General features: G+C 33.9%; 3 protein-coding genes across 5 annotated transcripts in view; 1 reads left to right on the top strand and 2 right to left on the bottom strand.

Annotated features, from left to right (window-relative positions):
- Positions 1 to 13,333, bottom strand: part of LOC134279229 (uncharacterized) — a 30,931-nt gene extending 17,598 nt beyond the window's left edge. Inside the window, exons 1-3 of one of the 3 annotated variants that reach the window (XM_062761580.1) lie at positions 13,206 to 13,333; positions 4,423 to 4,979; positions 3,297 to 3,455 (exon numbers count right to left, since the gene is read on the bottom strand). In XM_062761580.1, coding sequence (XP_062617564.1) covers positions 3,297 to 3,455; positions 4,423 to 4,731 — 468 coding nt within the window. In that variant the 5' untranslated portion in view covers positions 4,732 to 4,979; positions 13,206 to 13,333. Of the gene's footprint in view, positions 1 to 3,296; positions 3,456 to 4,422; positions 4,980 to 12,443; positions 12,536 to 13,205 lie in introns of those variants that run through there. The other 2 variants (XM_062761578.1, XM_062761579.1) reach the window with 2 other exon arrangements.
- The window catches only part of LOC134279230 (protein angel homolog 2-like), a 128,680-nt gene that overhangs the window by 82,151 nt on the left and 19,694 nt on the right, over positions 1 to 26,835 (bottom strand). The window lies entirely within an intron of this gene.
- Positions 15,512 to 24,960, top strand: LOC134279228 (uncharacterized). Its single transcript, XM_062761576.1, has 12 exons — positions 15,512 to 15,717; positions 18,203 to 18,428; positions 18,527 to 18,634; positions 19,097 to 19,192; positions 19,324 to 19,584; positions 20,258 to 20,434; positions 20,755 to 20,951; positions 21,323 to 21,449; positions 22,448 to 22,744; positions 22,958 to 23,080; positions 24,011 to 24,168; positions 24,624 to 24,960. Exons 1-12 carry the CDS (start codon positions 15,596 to 15,598, stop codon positions 24,760 to 24,762), a joined length of 2,031 nt encoding a protein of 676 aa, XP_062617560.1. The 5' UTR covers positions 15,512 to 15,595; the 3' UTR covers positions 24,763 to 24,960.

Here is a 26,835-nt window from a genome sequence, read left to right as displayed (position 1 = left end):
AGATATTTGAAAGTTCATTTTAAAAAATGTTTTACAGTACTAAGACATATATGCAATCATTGGATACAAGAATATTCACTTCTGTAAACCCCTTTTCAATTTTGATTTAAAAATCAAATAGAAATCAAGAATAAGGTATAATCTTTCAAAGCCATCATGCAGATCAACAATACATGTCTTCTAATTAATGTTAAGTTAAAATAAGGCTGCAAGTTCAGATTTGTTTTTCTTCCTTTGTTTTTTTTTTTATTTACAGCACAGGTTTTTTGTACATATAGTCACAACATAGCAATACAATTTTAAGAAACAGTTTGAAGTCATGAAATGTTGACTACAAAGCCAACAATCCTACAGAGGGCTACAAAAATTTTACCTTAAACAACTCATTAATGGAAAATATTTACATATTTTAGAATTTCAAAGACAGGTTTGTGAAACACTGATTCCACGATAATCAGATCATGGCAAAAGGTTTTTTTTTTTTTTAAAGGTAAATCTCAAAGGTAAATAGTATTAGTACATGTATTACTGGGTAGGTAAAAGAATGTTGGTATCAAAGAAAGGTCTTGATTCAAGAAATATGCAGGTAATATATGCAAGTCATAGCAGCATACATTCAGAAGTAATGGCCAAGGTTACAGTTTTTATAAGTAGGTCAACAGATAGACTGTGCATAATCTTTGGGTTTGTTTGGTCAATATATTAAAATTATTTCATACTTAAGAGTTGAAAACGATAGCCTATACCATTTTCATGCAATCATGGCTACTTGCACAAATAAATACCTTCGTTAACAGAAACAGAAAATGCTTTCCCCATAAAAGTTAAACAAAGCAGTTCCTTAAAAGATATTGCATTCTGTGAGGTTAATTGTGTACTTCTTAAAATCAAATTTAACAAATGTTTCCCCTTATCAGGGACATGTTTTTTCAAAGGTTAGTTGTTTCCTTGTATGTTAAGTGCACATTTTCTGTTTCCCTTATCCTGTCTTGTACTTTGGGATAAAAATAAAGTAGCTGTGAAAAAAAGCCGACTGTCTGCAGACTCTTTAACAATAAATAAGAAGAGGTCCATGGGCCACAACGCTCACCTGAGTAACTTTGGCCATGCTGTTCTTCACCAAATTTCCCCCTTGTAATACCTATTGTGACCCCACCCTATCACTAGGGGTCATAATTTAGACTACTGTAAACATACTTTTTTCCGTGACCCCACCCTATGTCAATATATGCCTTACATTTATATTAAATACGCTTGGACAAATTTCCATGCAAAATTTGTGAACGCGTACATAGTGTTAATTAATACCAGGCGAAAAAAGTACTTCTACAGTATTTAGAATCTACATAACCTCAGGATACTTCTAAATAAATTTCAGCTTTTCTGGACAGGTGTTTCCTTGAGAAGAGGATTTTAAAAAGATTTTTCCTTTATATTTCAATGTAAAACTTGGGATTTCCTATCGTGGCCCCACCAGGGGTCATGATTTTTAACAATTTAGAATCTACACTACCTCAGGATGCTTCCACTTAAGTTTGAGCTTTTCTGGACCAGTGATTCTTGAGAACAAGGTTTTTTGGCCCTTCATTTTAACAATTTAAATTCCCATTCACCCAAGGATGTTTGTACCAAGTTTGGTTAAAATTGGCCCAGTGGTTCTTGAAAAGTTGAAAAAGTAAAAAGTTAACAGATGTACAAACTGACAGAATGCTAGACAGACAGACCAAGGGTGACTATAGACTTTAGCTTTTAGCTCAGGTGAGTTAAAAACTGTATGCTAAAAATAAATCACTTCTTTTAAGATCTATCTTGCATGCCTTGACCAGACATTATAGCTATTAGAGGAAATAAGATGCTTATATGGTTATAAATGTGGAAGTGGGGTCAGATTTCTAAAAGAAATAAGTCTATAGTGATTAGTGAATATATATAAGCACATTGTCTAACTTTTTTTTGCATTGAATTACTTATCTCACAATAATGAGAAAGGTAGGTGATGTGTAACCTTTTTAGAACAAGGAAGATTGTGCAGCTTAATATTTTCAAACAGGTTTATTTAAAACAGGGCTCTAACCCCTGAAAGAGTGGGGTATCCATAAAAAAATTCTGTGTTTTACTAAATAGCACATTATATCAAAGGAGAATAATAGTTATTGACTGAAACAAGTCCCCCCATTCACTCCCTATGGAGTAAATAATTCCTCAACATTACAGCAGCTGACTCAAACTAGTGGTTCCCAGCTATGGGGACCACTTTCAGGAAGAAAAGAGAGGCCTCCATTAATCAATATGATACAGACAGGGCAGTGTAAACATCAATGATGACTGATTATTTCTCAGCACGGTGATGGATAAAGACACAAAGGTCACGCAGAGTTCAGAAAATTAATCAAGGGCAATACTTGGTTTTTGTAATGCGATATTGCCATCAAAGAGATAAACACACTGGCAGTTTTTTATTCATTCCCAATACCATGACCAGCTTTATGATTTACTTATGTTCGTATACATATACACATGTATAATATATTGTAGTTCAACTTCAGTATCTCAACCATGGATGTCTAGAATACCATGGATATAAAGTCAAAGTGATATGAAAGTCCCATCTACCTGGTACTTATTTTTCAAGTATATTGCTCTGGATTTCTCTAACATTTTCTTGGCCCAATCGAGTTCAAGATCATGAGATTTGCCTGAAAAACTCAGTATTTGCATGTATTTCTGCAGCTGTGAAAATGTAAATAGTCACCTTCATTATCTCAAACTCAAAGGGATTGAGAACAGAAATATCTAGGCTTCAAGATATCCAGTATAAAATACATAAAAAAGTGGATTGGACTTTCAACAAACAAACATATCCATGGTATTCAAGGTATCAGTGTTTAAGATACCCACGTTGAACTGTATAAGGAATGATATCGGTTTTGAGCAAGATATTCCTTGAGTAAAGTCTACCCTTGCCAATAATTTGCAAAACCATCTTAATATTAATTAAGACACATTTTTTTTCATATCAGGGCAGAGATATAATTTCGTAACAGTGGATATTCATTTCAATCGATGTTATCAACATCCTTTTTTTGGTTTCTGTGAGGAGTGATTATAATTTCCTGTACTAAATGAACTCCAATTAAAGTCATCCATCAGACCATAAGTTTTAGATAGTATAGCATGTCTTGGAATTGAAAGTATACGTGCTTGGTAACAATGGTTTTTGAATTAAAAAAGAATTATGGAATTTGTTTAAAAAGGTCATAGGGTGCACATCCTGATTTCAGTACCTGAGTACGTACCTGTACTAAGTACTTTTCGGACAGCATCTGAGATCCCAGTGACTTTAGGGCCACCCTCTGGACATTGGTCAGGCACTGGGACAACTCTCTGTACTGCTGACGGAACTCCATCAGGGACACCTTCTTATTGTCATCTGTACCCTCGGTGTCATCAAGGGACTGAAAGGTAACAGAGAAGCTTATATGATTATGGGTGGGGCTTGTCTGATCCTTTCATATTACAAACATGAAAATAAAATTTATAGGGTACTGAGTAGCATAAAATCACATTTTTAATAATTTTATCATAGGTTACAGAATATCCTCATAGATAATCATCCCTTTTTTTATTTTTTCTCTACTGTAAGTCTGTAACACTTAGTACAAAACTGAGTATTTGTCCTTTAATGTTTGGTGTATAACTAAATATTTTTTCATATTCAGTTTACTTATTTTAAAACAAGGTTTATTAATAAATTACTGTATCCAAAAATAATTTATATTTCAAGTTGATGTTTATAAAAATTTCTTCAACTGACAAACACTTTTAGAAAATTTGACTCATTAAGTGGATGATATATTGTATGTTTTTATTGACTTAGCTTCCTAATTTTAGGTCAATGCAAAAAATCTTCCCTGAAGAATAAGGGTACAGATTCACACTAATAACCCTGAGGGTATTATCTGCATGCAACAGAACTGTATTATGCAGTGTTTGATAAAGCATCTCTCTTGTGTATTAGCAGTATTGATAAAACATTGATAATTAGGAAAGATCACACCAATGCTAAGATTGCACTCATTTGGGACACCAGCCTAAGCTGCTAGTTAATGAATGAAGCAATAAATTTAATCTCCTTTTGCTATCTAGGACAGAACGCTGAGCTATATTGATTTGGTGGACTAGAATTCACCATTATTACCTGGCTCAGCTTGGACAGATCCAGACAATATGCAGGCTCATGCACATTTAATGTGATTATTATGAGTTAAATGGCAGTTTACTGTTCCAACAAAACACATAACTAGGTAGTAATAACAGAAAATTAAGCAAAATACAATAAATTTTTTATCCATTATGCACTTTGATGAAATCCATAAATTTCTGGTTATATTTTTTTAGTTTTTTTTTTTTTTGCATACATACCTGACAAGCTTCAATGATATCTTTATCCAAAAGATATTGCTCAATGGTAGAAAGGAGCTCCGTCCTACCATATTTGACTCGAAATTTCTCCGTCAGCTTTAACGTCGTTGCTGGGGAGTTTCCAGGTGTGCTGAGGAAACTGTCATCCAATGTCTCCGAAAATGTGGGGGAGTGCGAGCGGCTGCTCACCTGACTGCTGAGTGTGCTTGCTATGGACACATCGTCCCCCACCACTCGACGTCTTTTGGCCTCTGATGGAGAATCCAGAAGGTTGGTTCCGCCGTATGATTTTTCTCGGTTGAAGCTCATTTTCTTCTCTCGAAATTTTTCCCTCTCTGTATGTGTCAGAAAGCTGACAATATTGATTGCTCAGTTTCTATATTTTCTTAGATTCTATATTTCCCAGAGGTTTTGTTTATTGTAATATGTGATTCCATGCCATTTTTCGATTCCGTAAGTATCCGTCCTTGTAAGATTTTGATGGACATTAGTCCATTTGCATCGTGGTTCCTCTGTCAGACTCCTTTACCTCTTTGAACCACACATCAACAAATAACCTGAAAATATACAAAACATTCAGCTATTTAGCTTTAAATTATCCTCAATCGCCTGTACTTAACCAAAAAACATGGTGATAATGACTTCAGCACTTTGAGGAAGCACTCAACCTAAACAGAAGAAGTTGTTCATTGTAAATACATTATCTTCTAGCATTTAACCACCATATGCACAGAACTCATGTTTATACCTTTGCCAATCGCAGCACTAATAGAGTACATGTATAACAAATGTGTATGTCCAAACACCATTAAGACTGGACAGAAAACATACCCATGTTTGACAAAGTCTATTTCTCTTTACACCTTTCCTATATACACATGTACTAGTATCTAATGCATTCTCTATGTGCATGATAAATATACCTGTGTATTAGTATTATTACTCTTCTTTCTCTTGGAGACTATGAGCTAAATGGATAGCTTACAGAAATGATATTATACACTGCTCTAACCAGAAGCATCAGGTGGGAATACCTTTAGACAGCATCAAATCACCACTGTTTTCTCTTCTCAAATGTTTACTCAAGCTCACTGTCAAATCAGGTGTAAAATATCCCAAGAAACAAATTTCCAATATTCCATAAACACAAATTTTCACTCATGAATGAGAGAACGTTTCTAGATTACAGTAGAAATGTGCTCACTGTGTGAAATATTTTTGGATGATTCAGGCTGCTGAGGGAATGAGGCCCTCCCAAGGGGGAGGAGTAAATCACATGTAAACACAAGATTCTTATCTGCTCCCTCTCTGATATTCCGTACATAATCAGCCATTAACAGACAAGGATGCCATGTCCAACACAGTGGTCTTACACATATCAAATTCTCAGATGTTAAAAATGATTAATGAGCGTCCATCTCATAAAGAAACTGACTCCGGGCATAAGTCTGAAGTCAATGAAAACTGAAAAGCCATGAAAATTGGATGTTGAGGGAGCTAATAAAAACTGACCATTGTCCACTAGAAAATTATCTGACCATCTGCAGTATGCAAACAGAAGTGGCCAACTTAATATTACCTGATTGTTAGTGACATTAGGTGCTAGATGACAATCGATTCGTACCTTTTTTGAAATCGTAGTCTGGGCATTTTACGGAGTACAAAAGCATGAGGACTCAGGTAAAATTACCTTACACAATCACCGAGACTGACCAAGGTATCATCAGTACTTAGGGGCGATTAGTACCTACAGTGAACATTCATTAGATGACAATAGGCTCATTATATTCCCAGTCTAGTAGGTGATGTGTATTGGAGTTGAAATTTTTCTACAATCAGCAGGGAGTCTTTCTGTTGCGGAAAAGTAGCACAATTTCTATTGATTAAAATCAATCCCAGGCTTGTCAAATACTAACATCGGATGAAACATTTTTCTCTGTTCAATATCTCCCTTCTTCTAACCCATTCACACATATTAATGAAGTTTGACATCAACATTTAGGTTGCAGCATTTTTACGTCAATATCTAGGTCTGAAACTCTGCATCAATACTCACAGAAATTGATCACACGTGCCATGTCAATAAATCTTTAATCTAACCTTCCTACTCTTGTAACGGAGCCAAGTGCAACTCAAACCAAAATTATTTATTTAAAAAACAACCAAGGATTGATTTTCAGTCAGCTGGTACACAAAAAATGCCTGAGAAAAATGCTAAACACTTTGATATAAACTATGTACTCTGATATGTTGCGGAGACAATTTTTTCTCTTTTTTTAATTATCAGGCATGCGAGCAAATCAATATTGATTTTCAATTAGGGTGGTAAAGCACATTACAATTTGGCTAAAATGTAGCAGTGAATGTAATTAATGAGGAATCTACCAACACGTCCAAAATACTTTCTCTTTTTAACAACAGATGGACAGAAATGTCCAGTGTGATTTACCAGCCATTACATTTTTTGTGTCAGTTCATTTTTTATGCATTGTGTGTATGCCAGAGTTAAAAGTATGTCAACTGAGCAGCTTTACCATTTGAACAATGCTTCTGGCAAACTTACAGACCAATGCATTCACATGAACAACCCTCAAAAAACAGGTTTAACTGACAAAGTAAATACCTTGCATTGCAATATACTTGCGGTGCACAACAATAGGTTTAGTAAAATGAACAACTTCAAGAAAAAGAATTTCATTCAATACGAAATGTTGTCTGACTCAATGTAAACACTTGGAAAGTGACATTAATCTTTTGAAACCTACCAAATATCTCCGTGAGATATTTAAGAGGAACAGATTGCTAGAATATTCACATCTGATATACAATGTATGTAAAGGTATACAGCACATGATACATGTAAAGAGTGGAAGACATAATCCATCAATAGATCGCATTAGATTAGGACTGATTACAATGATTGGGGAATCATTTGTTCCCCATGTGAACACACTGTTACTCTGACCTGTTCTATCTCTGGTATAATGTCAAACATATACTCTCCTGTCAAACATGTGTACTTATTCCATCACTATACTATAACCCTCCCTATGTATATGTTGTTTACAGGTTGGTCTCAAATCCAGTAGCCGCAATATTCATTAGGTTGTACCTGAGAGTATTTTTTTTTTCTTTGCCATATTCAAAAATTGTCAAGAAATAATATGCCACCAAGTAGAATAAGAGGACATTATCTTAATTATCAACCGTATAGTGTTTGCCATCCAACCAAATATAAAGTAAGGAGAAATGTTTTACACAATTTTTTTTACTTACTTCAATACTTTATGTAACATTTTGTACACAAGCAATTTATGTTTTTATACTGAAGTGTCTGCAAAGAATCACTTTTTAAAATCTTTATCACTAAAATATGAAAGTAAAGATGAGAATCAATAGAAACCCAGATCACCTTGAAACTATAATGTAAAACATGTGTACAAAATACCTCAAAATAGTAAACATTTTACAGTTTGGCAAACCTTCTCCTGATGAAAATAAATCAACAAGTGGTTTTTGACCTCTTGCATTTGTGTGAGTAGTAAATAAGAAATAAATTTGATATTTCTTAAAAATGATTACCATCTGCATTTTATTGAACTGTGAAGCACACATATACGTCATCCTTATCAAATTCTAAAGTTCAACATGCATCGTGTGAAATAATACATGCATTGCCTTCTGTATCATCAGAATAGGAAAATGGAACCAGCTACTTACCACCAAGTCAAATCTCCAATTAAAATACTCATGTAACTCACAGGTTTAGTTCAATAATGTTCTTAACATGTATATCCAGGTACTCTGTCAGTTTTCATATGATGAAGATTTAATTTTGTACCCTAACACTTGATACTTTCAAATGGACAACATAAATGACATGGCTTCATGTCACATCCTTAATATAGTAAACAGGTGTGTGCATCGTGTACAAATATTGCATAAAAGTATTGTCCAATGTGAATATTTATCCTTAATAGGATGAAGATATGAACTCAGATTATGCAAACAGTAGCCACCAACTGAATGTTGTGATAGTCATTAGGTCCTGCTTAATGCATCATTGAAAAACTTTTCAACTTTTAAACTCAGTAGTGTATTTCTGGTGCTTGTTTATGATATTTCATCACCAAGAACAACCCTTACACTTTTGTAATATCAAAGAGCTTATAAGTTCTGTATGTTTGGAATATAACAAAATTTATATCAATATGCAGAGTCATCCCTAACACCAGAGGGAGGGGAGGGATCTCTCTGCCTATGATGATGTTACCCCCTGATTATTTTGTTATTCCTCCTAAACTCGCTATTTGGGGAAGAACCCCAGATCCACTTCTACTCTGTAAGTGTCCCTAGGCATCTGTTTAAACCTTGAAGATGCAAATGAATTTTCCAAATATACTGAGTAGAAGTCACAAGTATAACTGCATCTTACACTGAAGTGGTGGATTAAGATTGGGGGAGGGTTTATTTTCCTAATGACGGTGTACTACTTAAGATCACTATATTTTTGCGACATCTTATTTATGCGAGAACTGAGATTTCTATTTGATATTAGTAAGTGAGCTTTGATTATTGACATATGTAATCTTGTTTGTTTGCAAACTTTTTGAAAGAGTGAATTTAAGACCGTGAAAATGCTCAGTAACCTTGTATGCAGAACAGACGGACACTGTCTTGTTTCTGTAATATTTTTACCCCTTATGTTTAGACCTTGTGTTGTTATTACATGTATTATACTTATAACTAGGAGATAAAAAACTTACTACAGAAAGAAGTGTCTCTGGCTCAACATTATCTAAACTATCCACTAGTCTATTGTACAAGTGTTACTTAAATGTAGGCCTACTTATTCATCGTTTTAATCTGTCAGACTCTAAACAGATGCGAAGAAATTGAAAATCTTTATGTTGAAGAATGAAAAATACATGTATTTATCAATAATAATCACTTGTAAAGAATAATTTAAACATTAATGATTTAGAATACAATAACACTCTCTAAAAAAGTGTCTCAGTCACTCATCTGAGACATCATGTGAAATGTGACATCCCCTACTTGAATGGTGTATTTAATTATTTAATTAAATACTTAGATTTTGTTTTCATATTTACAACAGTTTAACAAATAAGTAAGCTTGTCCAATCAGAAAAGTATATTGGAGATTAATTTCAATTTTCAAATCACAAAATGAACTGGACAATATATTGTAGCTCATCAATGACAGAGGCAAAAAAGAACATTCATTTTTATCATGTTATTTTGCAGAAAAGACACTTCCATAATGGCAAAAACTTTTTAAAGTTCAAGGATTCTTTGAAATTTCTATATGGGAAGAGAGCTCTGCATGTTTGCTGCAGTGCAACTTTCACATGCATCCTTGCTAATAGCCAAATTATACGTTTTTTGATTCTAAGGTCTACGGTATAACATTGTATAGTCAATTCTCGAATTATCGCCATTCGATTCATCGCCATTTTCGCCATACCGCCATGATTTCCCAAGAACGTTTTTCCTGCTATATAAAATTCTCTTTATAACGCCAAATTCGCATACCGCCATCCGCCACCCTGTTTTCAAAACAAACGTCCATTTTTAAGTGTCAATTATCTCGATATACCGCCACAGGTGCATGTGGTCAGTGGAGCGCGGCTAATTGGTTGACGCTATCCCTGTTGTAAAGCATGCAAAGCCAAACGAGGTACATGCAATTAAACAATTAAATAAGAATTAAATAAACAATAATTTTAGCATGAACTGTTATAGTAATTTTGTTTTCTGTTTTAAAAAAAGTCATTTAGTCGTGGCGAAAGCGGCCATTGTTAAAGTACGCCGATAACGATATTATTTTGATGATCTCTGCTTTAAATCTTGCAAAGTTTGTTTTAAAAATAATTATACGGTATAAAGGTGAACGTTTCATTAACAATGATGCCATAAACATTGACTTTATTCAAGAATTCATTTTATGTACTATCGGCAATATATCACGACGATCGACCCAGCATGTTTTTTTTTTTGATATCAGACGTGCAGATTTACTTGCATCCACATGTACTTGTCTTTATTTCAGAACTGTACATTTTGTTTTAGTGAAATTGTACTTGAAAAATTACTTGAAGTATTTTCAAATTTAGAAATATGTTTTTATATACATGTACATGTAATAATAACAGAAACGCTAAATGGTATTTCTAAGAACGGCAACTCTACTTCTTGTTTCCTAAAAGATGGGAAATTCAATTCATCGCCAAATTCGTTATACCGCCATGATTTCTAAATTACAAAAGGTGGCAGTTTATCGAGAATTAACTGTATCTAATATCTAGAGTTATACCTGAGTAGATTTCAGATCTGAAAACTTTGGGTAGCGAAGATGCTTGACAACTGGCATATCAATGATGTTACTGTACATATCCAATGTAAATAATATATTACCTATCAGTTAAAACGGAAACAAAACTCTATTCTGTAAGGCCCTCATATACTTACTGCATTGCTAAATCTGTTCCTTACTCTGAACTGGTCAAATGACTAAATATATAGTTTATATACCTCAGGAGCTCAACATGACTACAAAATACATGTGTATTCATGTATTTTATAGTGTGTATGGAGGGGAGGGGTGAGTCAAAGAGAAAGAAAACGAGCTCCTGTGTATATTACCTTGGTTAGGGGCACTCTAGGGAGTTCAGCTATGCCTGCTGTACCTTTTCTTTACTGTTCAGAAGCAATGAAGATGTTTTGATGATGTAATGAACGTGGAAGACTCACAGACTCGCCCTTGTTGTTTTGAAAACGCATTTTGGGGGGCCTGTCTGAAGTGGACGGGTTTTTCCCTACATCCCCTTTATTTTGAAAAAAAACTTCATGTTTTGATCCTGGAAATGATGTTATCTTTGTACGAAACATCATTTAAAGAATACTTTAATTGAACAAACCTAATAATTTTAAACTTTGAGATGTATCCTGGAAATCCAGTCAAAGCGCCCCCTAATAAAACCGTCCCGGTCAAAGTGTCCCCTGATTTAGGTCAAAATGTCCCCTGATTTTGGTCAAAATGTCCCGTTTTTGGTCAAAGCGCCCCTTATAGAATTTTACTGTAAAATGATGTTACAAAACCGCCCCCAAATATTGGCCAAAGCGTCCACTGGTCTATTTTGAAAATTTTACAGTAAAATGATGTTTACAAAACCGCCCCCAAATATTGGTCAAAGCGTCCCCTGATTTTGGTCAAGGCGCTCCCTAATATATTTTTACAAACATATTACGGAATAAAACTGTTTTGTATTTATAACATTATCATTGTGTGGCAGTTACTTGAAAAATTTCTATAAGGGGGTGCTTTGACCAAAATCAGGGGACGTTTAGACCATTGCTTGGGGATCGACTCGAAACGTTTTTTTTTTACTGTAAAAATATATAGGGGGCGCTTTGACCAAAACCAGGGGACGTTTTGACTACTATCAAGGGACGCTTTGTCCAATATTTGGGGGCGGAATTTTTTCTATAAAAATATGTTGGGGGCGCTTCGACCAAAATTAGGGGGCGCTTTGACTAAAACAATATTTGGGGACGGTATTTTTTCTCTAAAAATATGATAGGGGGGCGCTTTGACCAAAATTAGGGGGGCGCTTTGACTAAAATCAGGGGACGCTTTGAAATATTTGGGGGCTATTTTTTCTCTAAAAATATGTTAGGGGGCGCTTTGACCAAAATCAGGGGGCGCTTTGACTAAAATCAGGGGACCCTTTGACCAATATTTGGGGGGTATTTTTTCTATAAAAATGTTAGGGGGCGCTTTGACCAAAATCATTCAGATTTGACTAAAATTAGGGAACGCTTTGACTGGGACGTTTTTATTAGGGGGCGCTTTGACTGGCTCCCGTATCCTGATACTGATAGAATAAAAGAATATCGTGCTATTTTGAAAGTGCGATAAGAATAAAACGATTCAAATGAAGGCAATAGCTTTACCCTATTCAGATTCTTACTATACATTTAAGATCAGACATACATACCTTTAAAATACTAACGTGTTCATGATCATCGCGCACCTGCTCCACCATCGATGATTTACACATCCCGTATTCAATTTGTAAATACAAATTTGATTGGATGACCTATTTATGACGTCACATTGGCGGCGGATCTTATATTTAAGGGGTGTTTTAGCCGGCCAAAGTTACGGTTCATTTGATTCATATTTAAATTAATTAATATATATATGTAAATAATAAATATGTTTTAGGATAAATAAATAATGGATTCAAAATATTTTGCATAAATCTTAAAACCTGTATTTGAATTTGACATACTCTATTGATCAATATCTATCATGATCATATGATACCAGGACGGAAAGAAATAATTTTTCACATAGATTTTCTTTCCTTTTTTTCTTTTTGGAAAATTAATGTAGTCATCGTTTTCATCTATTATTGACCAACTTCGAATGATAATGGCCAACATAGTAATCTGATATTGACAATATTCACAATGAACTTTTCCAAAACAAATATTATGAACCTTTTCTTTTTTATTTATAAATACCTAAGGGGAAAAAAAGCCCGCAAGTAATATTTTATTTGTGGTTCTTTAATAAACAAAAATTCTTAGATACAATTTTCTTCTGCATATAATTTTCATACCCTTTCTCTCCAAACCTATCTCAAAGACAGGCCATCTTTGTTAATTATGCCATGTGGCTCTAGTTCCTGATTTGATTACCTGAGGGGTAAAATGATCGGATTTGAAAACCTAGCATGTAAACATACACTTACCGAGCATTAGAGAGGGGTTTTCCTGGTGTTTGAGGACATTTTCGGGAGGAATCCTCGTATCCTCCGCTGAATCTCCTTTCTCTGACACCTACAGGTGTGACGTTCCACTTCAGTGAGCAAGCTCTTTCTGCATAACACAGTAACATAATGAACGGCTAGACATTTAATGCAAAGTCACGCTTGGCTAGCGGTGCTGCAATACACATAATTGCTTCAGGACATGAATTAACACAAAAGAGCTTATTATAATATTCTTTAACAAAATTCCTGAGCCATCAGTCTATTCAAAGATATCTTTTTAATTGAAGCATGGAATTTGTGTACCTAATTGATCATTTCAGATTACATATCCCATTCATTGCATATTCTAGCATACTGTTAATTCCTCTTCAAAACACTCAACAGATTTCTTTTAAAAGAAAACAAACAGTGAACCAATCAATCTGCGGATCGTGATTTTTTTTTAAAGCAAATAAACAAATAGAATTCATTTTTTTTTTAACCAGAAGCATATTTCTATCATTTATTTTGACCTTTAACCTTTATTACAAAGTTATCAATGTTGTGAATTTTGCATTTACCCCCCCCCCCCCCCCCCCCCTTAGTAAATTTAAAATTTATAACATGATACACCCGTATTTCAATGAATTTAATTTCAAATCAATGGCCAAACTACGGAAGATAATACGGTTTCCACAATTTTTTTTTTATATTGTCCTCGCAAATAAATCAACTTTTAAAATAAGCATTGTCATTGCATTGGACCTACTTTATCTACCGAAAAGATAAAAATGAGGACCTACATGTAAGTCTGAGTATTTGAGAATTGTTATTCATTACAAAAGTATAGCCGAAGAACCCAAAAGAAGATAGCTAGAGTTTTAATATCTGGAGAGTTTATTTTTTCGTGCAGTGTGGTATATTCAGGGGGACTTACAAGTTAGCGGTCGAGCCGTCCGAGTGAGATCAAATATCGAATTATGGAATTCTGTGAGCAGCATGATTTCTAAAAATTTCAGTTTTACGTTATTTTACGTTACCAAAGTTGCTTGTCTTCTGATGCTCAAATGTTATGACCAAGGTTAAAAATTTGGTAAAATTTTGTCAAAGTGGGCCAGACTGCATTGGCTGATCCAGAAATCTTGGGAAAAAAAGGGGGGGGGAGCAGTTTGGGGTCAGAGTAGAGGTCCACAGACACACCAAAAAACATTGATTTATCAGATCTAATGTATTTTTTGGACTCATACGGGAGGGGGGGGGGCTGGGTCCCCTTCTAAATCCTCCAGTGGGCTGCAAGGTCAAGTTCAAGAGGTCCATTTAGGTCCAAAGGAAAGTCTTATCACAAGGAATACACTTGTAAAATATGAAAGCCATAACTAAAAAAAATAATTGACAGATTAAAGGTTTGATAAACAAACAGACAGATAGACGGACAAAACAAACAGACAGATCATACGAATTTTCGATAACATATAAATAAAAAAAACCGGTAAGGTCATATGAAATTATTTTCTGATTTTTCTCTTCAGAAGAGGACAGAAAATTATTTCCAACATTATCAAGGACAGATCGTCTATATTAGAAATCTGCCACCTCAACAATCAAATTTTTAAAGAAAGCTTGTGAAACACTGATGCCTCCGTATGCCAGCTTTTGGTAAGGGTTGAAGTTAATTATACTCAAATGCAAGTTCAACTCCAATCTCAAGAAATCAAAAATGTTGTTATCCAAGCAAAGGACTTGTGTCAATAAATATATACATTGAAATATGATAGCCCCAGTACTCACATTTAAAAAAAAAGTTATGACCAAGATTTTTATTTTTAATTGGTGATTAGGATCAAGTTAACTTCTTTCAGTACCATTTTTTTTCTTCAAAATCACTTACCCGCAACACGGCAATCTGTTCGTGTGTTGAAAGTAAGGGGGAGGGGCAAAAAACAATAAAATAAAAATTAAAAAAGACAGTTTATTAATTAAGTCTGTCTTTGCAAATAAAAATCCAAATACACCTGAATCTTCTATTATTTTAGCAAAAAAGAAGCACATATTCATTAACGTAAAACATATAGCTTTTTGCCAAAATAAATTATAGATTTATTTTTCGTGATTTTTACATTTTTTTAAATTGAACTAAACAAGCATAATTTCATGGCGAGATTTGCAACAAAATTCACATGGGGGATATTCGCTTTATACCGGGTATATGCAAATTTTCCCGGTGGAAGTTATAGGAAGTCTTTTGACAGTAGACTGCCGGAACTTTACATTCCACAGTAATAGTTCTATATGTTAATATTTTTCAATATGTCTGCGCCCATGCGAGCTTGATCTGTTCAAAATTGAAATGTTTAATTTAACTCTAGGTATTGACGCTTTTTCAGTTTTAAATGATGAAAACTTTGAGTTTTTATTTGATTATTTTAACGATATGTCTAAAAATTATAAGAGTAAGAAACCTAGAGGAAAATTTGGCCTCCAAAATGCGAGCAGAAAGAATGGCAAGAATAAGGTAGGCCTATATCATAGTATATCTTTATAGTTTGTTTATTCAGACGAAAAAATGGAATATATCGAAAAATTGTACAAAGTACAAGTAAACTATAGTTTCTTTTTAAAACAATATCAATAAATCACTTTAATACCAGGGCAGAGCTCCTGAAGATCATCTTGGAGAGATTCATCAAGAGTTAAAATTTTGTATTGACTTCTTTTCAAATCTAAAACCATTGCCATACAAAGTGTGGTTTGTGAAACCTTACCCAAACTTTGATCTAATCTGCTTCAAATAATATTTGTCTAATACGATTTACCATAAAAATGAACAATAGTAATTTGACCAGATCATTGCCACAAAAATTGCAGTGGAATTCATTTTGCAAAGGATTATGAGACCATAGGCCACTGCAGATAAATTTCATTTGAATCCATTTGCACAGTGATTTCTCTTTTACTAATAACCAGTACGAACTCCAAAAAAGGCGTGAACTCCAAAAAGATCTTTGGCTCCGTCATGCATTGCGGCAAAATGGCTTTGTAAACAAACGATGGATTGTCGTTCGCTTTCTCCACAAATACAACCGAATAATGGCTATATATAGTAAACTGTGACTGTATTTCAATTTTTGTTGAATAAATAATTGCACTTATTAAATTATTTAGTGTTTATTAACTTATTTATCGCTTCGTCCAGCCAGATTTTTATCAGTCCAACAAAATAATTAAACATAATTTTCAGAAGATTAAAACTGTATTTGAATTTTATTATCATTACATTTCTCATAAATAAAACCTAATTTTCCGTCATATACACACTGCATTTTGACTTTTTGCGAATTTTAAAAGAGTGATCGTTTAACAAATTTTTCGTTTAATTATGTTCTTGTGGGAGGTAAATTTTCTTCATAAGTTTTTAATCTAGTTCGATTTTTCTAATATTATAAATGGCTAATACCTTATCGCCGTCAATATATACTTGTTAAAACAATTAATCAATCATAGTTTGGTACTTGCGTTGAACTTCATCGAAGAAGCCATTACGAGATACTGAAAAGCGTTTAACAGATTATGATCGGTCGGTTATAGGGAATTCATACGAAATTTAGTCAGATTTTCGCAAGTTGCTTTCTCAACATCTACCGGTCATTTTGACTGACACAGAACGTAAAGTGATCAGTCCTTGGTTGTTTTTATCAGGACCGAAAGATTTCAAGAACTCTGACTTTTCACTTTGGACATACTTTTAACTCGATTCTATCTCTGTAAAACTATTGTTTCTTACCTTTAAAAGGTTTAAATCCAACCAACATCAAGATGTTGATTTTTTAATAGCACTGACATATTCATTTAAATCTGACGCCGAAGAGTACATTCTAATCTGCTTCAAATAATTTGTCTAATACAATTTCCCATAGAAATGAACAATAGTAATTTGAAGCAGACCATTGCTGGAACTCCTCAGCATGTGAGAAGGACGTAGTTTGTAGTGAAATTCATTTTGCAAAGGAGTATGAGACCATAGGCCACTGCAGATAAATTTCATTTGAATCAGTGTGGACAGTCCCAAAGGTATTATATATGACACTACCCCATGTATTTTATCATAAAGGTATACTTTTTTCTTTGTTAAAATAAAGATATGGGCCCCAAAAAATATGAATTACAACATTTTCACACAAAGCAAAACCCCTATTACTTTTTCCCAAAAATGAACTACCTACTATGTTAAATTTTTGAATGCAGAAACACTCAAGAAGGTAACCTGAACATAATTCACAAAATACAAACATGTTCAGGTTTGGAAATTTGAATGAAATGAACAAAATTTTAAGAAACTTGGGTAAAACTTTATTATGATGATCAATTCTCTGATATATAGTTCTGGAAAACTAAGTAAAAGACCAATTTTTATTCATCTAGAGTATTTATTTATTGAAAAACAAGATATACAATAAAATTTCCCAATTAGTAAAAAATGTCATAAAATTCCCAATTCCTAGGGCCGATTCCCAAAATTGAGTGGAAAATCCCCGAGTCCAAATTTTCTCTTCATCCTGGAGACATTGCTTTTAATAAGAGCTCGCAGTAACAGGTTGCACCTTGCGCCACTTTCTCAATGCTGTGCTTGCTATAACATATTGTTTTCAATCAAATAATGTTCTTGCTATTTATATAATATTAAAGCTTTTTCTAGATTTTTTGAGAAAATTCAAAGTGTAATAACAGATAAAATATCATAGTTGGTCAAATGTTTGGTTCTATGTTTCAGCCTAAACATTGTTTATTCAGGCAAACAATCTCAGATGAATATTGAATGATTTCAGTATGAATAGAAATTATTTGAAGTCTTTAAATTACGTAGCATGTTTTGTACTTGTTAATCAGACATGCCAACCCTTGATTCTCTATCTTTCCTTTTTTCAGCAACATTATATTGTATTAAATTTCAAGCTGATTGAAATGTTTTCATTGTTTTACTTTCTATATCATTGTTTCAGATGTGGTTATGAATTGAAAACACTTTGGACAGCTGAGCTAGCTCATGCACCATTTGCTGCAGCTCCACTTTTAACCCATGTGAATGATGACGAAATACTGGACATTGTGGCTGCTCCATTTAGTGAGAGCTTCTCTGTATTAAATTCAGAAACTGGCAAGATTTTGAAGAAAACTGCTTGGCCAGCACTGAACTTGGATAATTCTGTTCATGCCAGTCCAATTCAGGTAAATTTCTTGACTTCATTACTTCACTGCAAATACTGTAATGTGTGTAATATGCCCCTTAGTACAGTTTTTAATTTTCTGTCATTTGGTAATTTTAGTTTGATGTTGACAATGATGGACAGTTAGACATTCTCTTTACAATGTCCTCAGCTGAACTGAGATTTTATACACCTAGTGGACACTTGTTAAGAAATAAAACAATTCAGGTAAGTCTAAATAATTATAAACATTAAAAAACAATGTAAATATATTTTACGTGACCATTCAACATACACTTTTAGATAAGATTAATTCATATGAGCAATATCTATAATTTATAAAAAGATAGTACCATTATTACTGGTAATACATATATTTCTTTTGTCAAGAAATAATATCGATAAATAAACTACTGAAAATGTATTATATTTAGCATGTATGATATTTGGCGGAAATTAAATTTTGAAAAAGTTAGCTTACATTTGAATAAGCACATTTCTTAATGCTCTTCTTATTGTATACATGTGCAAGACATTTAGCTTTGTACTTGAATTAGAGGAAGTTCCTCTTTGCCAAAATCGCTAAAAAAGAATACACAGTCAAATGTAATATGTTTACAGTATTTTAACATCAATGTAATTTGTATGCAGCCTATAGCTGAATTTTGAATGTAATTATTTTTTCACCAGCTTCCCCCAGTGTATGTAGCAGCTGATTGGTACAAATTAGAACTCATCGTCAAATTTGAAGATATGAAGAAATATACCTCACTGACACAACAAAAGGTGTATATGGTATTTTTTTAAGAACATTAAAAAATCAAAACATCTTATAGTAGTCTATATTTTTGTTCATATTTTTTAACTAAAAACTATCTTCTTGAAACCAAGAGTGATAAATTTATATTTCCTTTCAGGGCAGCAATTATCTACCAATTGATCCTCATGTTTTGGCCACACCTGTACTGGCTGATATTAACAATGACTACAGAGTAGAAGAATTAGTGATCCCTGTGTCTTATTTCTTTGAGGAGGATGACTACAGGGTGAATGAAAAGTTAGAGAGACTAGGTGGTCTGAATTTCACCGACATTGACAAGTATCTAGTGGCTGGTGTGACTGTGATGAATTTAACCACTGGAGAGACCTTGTGGAACACTCTCCTAGACCTCACACAAGTAATAGAAGGAATTTAATTTTTTTTTTATTGACAATCAAATTTTCTTTTTCAAGATTACAGATGATAAGGATTTGTGTTAACATCTATTTTATTTTTCACTTTGATATTCTCTTTCTTATAAGGCAGATATAAAGTGTTTCACATTTTTGTTTGTTTAACATCCCTCTCAACAAATTTTTACATATATGGAGATGGAACCACTAGGGCTGCAAATTTATACCTTTACTTGGCACTCAGATCCATTGAGCCATAGTGCCAGCCACTGTGCAACACGAGATCTTACTGTATATAGTGTCAGCTGCAGAACTGTAGCTCTCCGAAAAAAAAAAATATATTGACAGCCCACAGAACTATAGTGCCACCCATTGAAAAAATATACAATTTTTTCAATGGGTGGCACTGTAGCTCTCCGTTCTGTCAATACATTTTTTTTCGGAGAGCTACAGTTCTGCAGCTAGACCTGTCTCCATATCTTACAGTGGGATTAAAACCTGCCACCTAAGGATGAACTCCTTACTTTGTGGCTCCAGAGCAAATGCTCTAACCACTGCACCATGTGGATGACAAGCATATTTGAATGAAAAAAAAAAATTAAATGAAGATAAACTTGAACCCCCTCACAAAAAGAAAAACTGAAAGCAGTTTATAATGTATTCAAACATTCATTCCAGGTTGATGCAACATTCCCTGCTTACAACATCTTCTCTCCCACTGTGATTGACCTTGATGTGAAGGGAGGTCAACTAGAGGTCGTTGTCGGTACATCTGCTGGGAGCCTTTTTGCATTCAATCATGATGGCTCCTTAAGGACAGGCTGGCCTGTTAGTCAAAATACCATACATGGACAGGTAAGTAAAGACTGATTCACATGTACATCGTCAGATTATAGGTCAAATTGAATACTCTCTGTACCTTTAGGTTCTTAGACTCTCCCCTTAAATTTTACTGGATTTTTCCTCCGTTAATTGTAATAGGGTATTATATATTACCAGATATGATATGCATTGGAAGTTTGTCGAGTTTCTTTTTCTTAAATTTGTTGAATAACAATCATAGTAACATGTTAAACTCTTCAGAAGCAATTCCCAACTCTTTCTAAAAAATTGTTGTTTTTTATTGGAAGAAAAAACATGGATTTCAAATATTAAATTAAAACTTGTTTATGTAGATAACAGCAACAGACTTGGCTGGAGATGGTTCAGTAAGGTTGATAACTATAGACACCAGTGCCAATGTTATCTGTTATAACAAGGAGGGTGTCAAGTTGTGGGAGTCGACCATCACCGGAACCTCGTCCCCAGGGAGCCGCCTGTACGACGTCACAGGAGACGGGGTCCTGGATCTCATCATCACAACAAACGATGGGTTGGTTTACTTTCTTTGTTTTTCATTGGTGATACATGTACTGCTAGTCTTTTCATGATTTGTTACAATGGTACCAATGGCAATGGTTTTAATTTTATGTGCCTTGTAACAGATGCTTTACTGTGGGATTTTATAACCATATTCACTGTGAGTTTAATTTCATGCAAAATACCAATATACACTTCAGAAAAAGAAACAAGATTTCTTATTTATAAACTGTTTAATTACTAGTTTCTATAAAGTCATTGTATCTCATATAGTTTAGTGTTCCCCCACAAAGCATAAAATTGCAGGATTTTTCCAACCATAGAGATAACAATGCTCTCTACATCCAGGAAGCTATACTGAGGTATAATCTTTATAATATTTAGGTATATCCATGCATTAAGTGGTTTAGATGGTAAACAGCTAGATGGCTGGCCTATCTCTGTTGGTGCCCAGATCACAGCCAATGTCCTTATCTCTCGAGTCTCTACCACTCATACCACTCCAGACATGGTAAGTAACTCGCAATGTCTCTATCTCAGAATTCTCATAATATCTCTTTCTCAAAAAACTCACAATGTCTCTATCTCAAAAAACTCACAATGTCTCTATCTCAAAAACTCACAATGTCTCTATCTCAGAATTCTCACAATGTCTCAATCTCACAAAACACCAAGTTTCTACCACTCATACCACTCCAGACATGGTTAGTAACTCACAAAGTCTCTATCTCAAAAAACTCACAAAGTCTCTATCTCAAAAAACTCACAATGTCTCTATCTCAGAATTCTCACAATGTCTCTATCTCAAAAAACTCACAATGTCTCTATCTCAGAATTCTCACAATGTATCAATCTCACAAAACACCCAGTTTCCACCACATATACCACTCCAGATATGGTAAGTAACTTACAAAGTCCTTATCTCAAAAAAAAACACAATGTCTATCTCTCAAAAAAAGGCACAATGTCTCTATCTCACAGTCTCACAAAACACCAGTCTTCATCAATCATGTCACTACAGACAAGGTAAATAATTCGCAATGTCTCTATTTCACAAAAAACAAAAGTCTTCACCACTCAGACCACTCCATACATGATAAGTAACTCGCAAAGTCCACATCTAAAAAAAATCACAATGCCCTTATCTCAAAAAACTCGCAATGTCTCTATCTCACATAACACAAAAGTCTTCACCAATTCAGACCTAGTTATCAATTCAATACTCTTACATCTCTATACTTTTTCACATACAGTGTGACATACAATTCACAAACCATTACAAGAGTTTCCAACAGTAACCATTCTTATTACAACTCTTTATAGTGAAGTTATAAATTTACAATATTGTCAAGGAGCTTGACTCATTGAATTTTACAAATACTCCTTTTGGCTTTATTTTGTTTCCAGATGTCTGTATATGTTTTAGTAAATATATGTGAACCTTAATTGATTTATTGCTTCTTTTTCATATTTGAAAAGAAATGTTCTATTAGTCTTCTCTTTTGGAAGGTGGTAGTAGCAGATGATGGCTCAATCCACCTGATATCCATGGATCTGAAATGTAAATCCCAGATTCCTATTGGTGAAACCTCATTGGTCCAGGTTTTGTCACATGACCTAGTAAAATGGTTCTCTGGGATGGAGCTACTGGTTGCCACTAGTGATGGCACTGTGATATGCCTAGCAACAGGGCCTGAACAAGCAGAGATCCAGGAGAGCACTGACGACGCGTTAAGGACAAACCATATGTGGTCATTGTCATCTGAAACTAAGACAGTAAATGACTTCTCCTTTTCAGAGAAAAAGGTATGTTTTGAGCAGAAGAGTATCAATACTTGCACAACGTCAACATAAATTAAAGATTTTTAAAATGTTCCAGTTTGAATATGCATGTCATGTTTAACCAAGGAATTCTCATGAAATAAATCGTGAAAAAGTAAACTATTTGCACAATGTTACATTTGAATGGGAGCTGTAGGAAATGAATTCTGAGATAACAAATACATTTATCTTTAATAGCCAGGAGTGTATGTGACATTATTCACTAGAAAGCAGCTAGAGGTGACAGGAGAGACATTTCCTGTGGAGTTTGAAATCATTGACCCAGCATTCAAACCGGGCACATCCAAGTATTTTATCTCTGTAAGTAGTTGCTTACACCATGCAAATATTGACTGGGATTGAGAGAAAAATTGATTACCTGTATATAGTCCCCAAGGACCAAGCTAGACCACTGGTTCCACAGAAACTAGACAGATAAGACAAAATTCTGGATAAGAGCGTATCTTTAGCTCACCTGAGCTTTTCTGATCATTCATTGTCCATCTGTCTGCAAACTTTTCACATTTTCAACTTCTCCTCAAGAACTACTGGGCTCATTTTAACCAAAGTTGTTACAAAGCACCTCGGGTGAAAGGATGTTTGAATTCTTAAAATGAAGCCCCCCCACCCCTTGTAAGAGGAGATAATGAAGAAAAGGCAAAAATAGGGTGGTATCATTAAAAAATCTCAAGATTCACCAGGCCAGAAAAGGTGAAACTTATGTGGAAGCATCCTTGGATAGTGTGGATTCTAAATTGTTCAATCATGACCCCTGGAGATTTGGTGCAGCCACAAAATGGAATCTATTTTTACATTGAAATATATAGAAAAATTCTTTTAAAATCTTCATCTCAAGAACCACTGGGCCAGAAATGTTGAAACTTATGGGGAAGTATTCTGGAATAGTGTAAATACTAGATTCTTCAAATTATGACTTGGAGGGGGACAATAGGTATTACATGGGTGAAAATCTGGTGAAGAACAGCAAGGCCATAGTTACTTAGATGAGCGTTGTTTCCCATGGGTTTCTTGTTAACAATGGAATTTACTGATAGGAACTTCCAGGTAACACTGCATTCAAAAAGATTTCAGAATAAACAACATTTCTGGATTAGAAAAGTTTGCTGCCCCCCTCCACACACATACACACAAACAACTCCTTTCTCCTTCTGCACTGTCTTCTGAATTTCTGTTTAAAATCTTCATTTCTTTTGTGTGTTGAAAGAGATTATCAATGTCTTATGATTTCAGATATATTATGGAAATCGCCTATTGATGAATGGAGAATTTCCTGAACCTAAGAAGTATTATATATATGTGCCAGCTGGAGAAGAGCCAAGTCATGGTCATGTGACTGTGAGATTGACCAATGAGTATGGACAAATATTTGAGGACAGATTCTCAATTAGGTATATTGTAACAATGTAGTTACACATTTTTAGTTTTAACCAGAGTGTTTTGAGAAGGAAAAGAGAGTTTTCATATGTTATGTTGTTTTTCTTTGTTAAATATCTCCTGTTCTATATCAAATGATATGAAGTAAAATATTTCTTTATTTTACATAATTAATCGTTTATATTTTGGAAAATTTGCACTTTCAAGTAACTCTTGTAATAATTCAGAATCACCCAGCCTCAAACATTTTTGTACGATTTAAAAACATTCTAAATTAAAAAATGAACAAAAAAATTATATAAATTTACCATTATTGCAAGGGAAATTTTGATTCTGTGATGGAAAAAGAATTTAGGGTTAGAATATTAAGATATCTATATCAATGTATACTAGGTCTATACCATACTACACATAAAAAATTTTCACAATCTCCTTTATTATTCTTTCACTTAATTTTTCATCTTTATAGATTTAACAAACTGATAATGGAGGACCTTCAGTGGTTGTTGTTAGCTCCCTTTGTTGCCATGGTAATACTCTTGTTAGTGCTACATGGTTTCCCAGCAAAAGACTTGTTACCTTACACAAACCAGTCCAAGAGCAATTAACAGCAGGACAAAGTATCCATTCATACAGTGATTTCAGAGGATCTCAAAGTTGCATATGCTTGTTGTATATGCTTTATTGAATATTCATTTTTTGGTGCAAGTGAGAAAACTGTTTTAAGAGTGAACTTTCAACAAACTGAATGTCTGAACCATTGATACTACTAAACAATTTACATTTACAAGAATTTGAGTGGAGAGAGTTGATATATGAAAAATATTATTATAAAATCTGCATTGCCTGTGATCATTTATAGTGTGAGTGTAACAGACTGGAGGGAAAGTTATTTAAGTTTATGTATTTTATACGCAATTATTTTATGTAAATGTTTTTTATATGAGCTGTATGTGAAAATGAAGTGAACATGACAAAATACAATAAGATGTATTTGCTTGTAATTTTTGAAATCATGACATTTGTATAATAATCATCACAATTTCACAAACATTACATCATTTGAACTAGCCTAAGCAAAAGTACGAGAAGCAGAGATACACGTTTTCAAGAGTGATGAGCATGCAGGAATAAAAGTATTTTCTGAATTGTGAACTCCATGAGTGGATTTTGGTCACAACAGTGTTTTTTATTTCTACCAGTAATTTCGGAGTAAAAATGGTGATTTTTGAATAAATTTTGTTTTCATTCACCTGATAATATATATACATTTGTATCTTGTAATTCACTACAGGAAAGGGAAGGGTCATTTTAAAATCTTGACAAAACTTATATGAGAGTTTTCTTATACAGTGTACCATTGTATATTCAAGTTTTTTAAGATCATTGCCATATGGGACAATGATCCAGATATTTATGTAAGCATGTACATTTCAACAGAGACAAGTCTCTAAAAATCTTTTTAAAATAGCAGGGCTGAAAATTGTCACATTTATATGCAAGAATTGTACAGGGCTAGAAAGAATATTGCAAAGGAATTTAATGTAAGCTTCTCCACATACAACAAGGGTAAAATTTGTAAACTTTATACGAATTCTAGCTCAAGGCTGTATGCGAAAGGGTAAGGTGGTCCCCTGCGTGGACACAGTGATTTTATATTGAATCTCCAGGTTCCTACCACAGAAATGACACCCATGCACAAAGGACCCCATCGGAAATACATTTTCATAAGTAATTCTGGTAATTAAAAAAATCTCATGATCAGTTGTGTCTACATTGATAAGGTGCACCATACATTCCGTATAATCATATACAAGTAATACCAAAACTTTTCCTCTGCTTTTAAAGGCTTGGAACCTTCTGCTTCAATAAACATGCAAACATGTTAATTCAAGCAGGCAGCATTAAAAGTTTTGTGCTTTTTTGTTTTGCTCCTTTCTATATATATATATATAGAGAGAGAGAGAGAGAGAGAGAGAGAAACATGTCAGTTACCGGGACCTATAAAACCATGTTTCGGGGTCTCAGGTTCCGGGGCCTTTGTATATATATCCAATATATATATATAAAAAGGTCAATGTAAGGTGATATACATATATACCCCACAGACATACATTTAGTATATATATAGAATAATTATCAGTTAGGGGGACCTTGTATAAAACCATGTTGCGGGGTTTCACTTTACCCCGTAATTAATAAATCTCTTATTTCTATATAAAAATTTATTGTATAAAAATTTCGATTTAAAACCGTATTGTGCAAAAGTGGTCTAGCTATATTTAGATGGTGATTTAGTGGAGGTTAATAGTGCTAGATTTACGAGGCATTTTATATACCCCGTGCCTGAAATAAACCCCGCAAGAAAGGTCGTATATAGAAAATTTCCCCGTACTGACACAGTTTCTTACTCTCTCTCTCTCTCTCTCTCTCTCTCTCTCTCTCTCTCTCTCTCTCTATATATATATATATATATATTTTTTTTTTTGCTTTCATTGCTTTTTTTTGGGTTGCTTTTTTTTTCTTCTCATCTATTCTTTTCTTCTTTTTGCTTTTTTTTTTGGGGGGGGGGGGGGTCTTTTGAAATTTTTTTTTTTTTTGCACAAAACTTGCCAATGAAATCGACATTCACAAACATTTTGAAATTACTATTTTAAAAAACAGATCACAAATTAAAATTG

This window comes from Saccostrea cucullata, unplaced genomic scaffold, assembly GCF_032062105.1.
Source record: "Saccostrea cucullata isolate Sc308-1 unplaced genomic scaffold, CSIRO_AGI_Scuc_v1 ctg604, whole genome shotgun sequence".
NCBI lineage: Eukaryota > Metazoa > Mollusca > Bivalvia > Ostreida > Ostreidae > Saccostrea > Saccostrea cuccullata.
The sequence above is the reverse complement of the archived record's forward strand: the minus strand, read 5'-3'. Positions and strand labels throughout refer to the sequence as shown.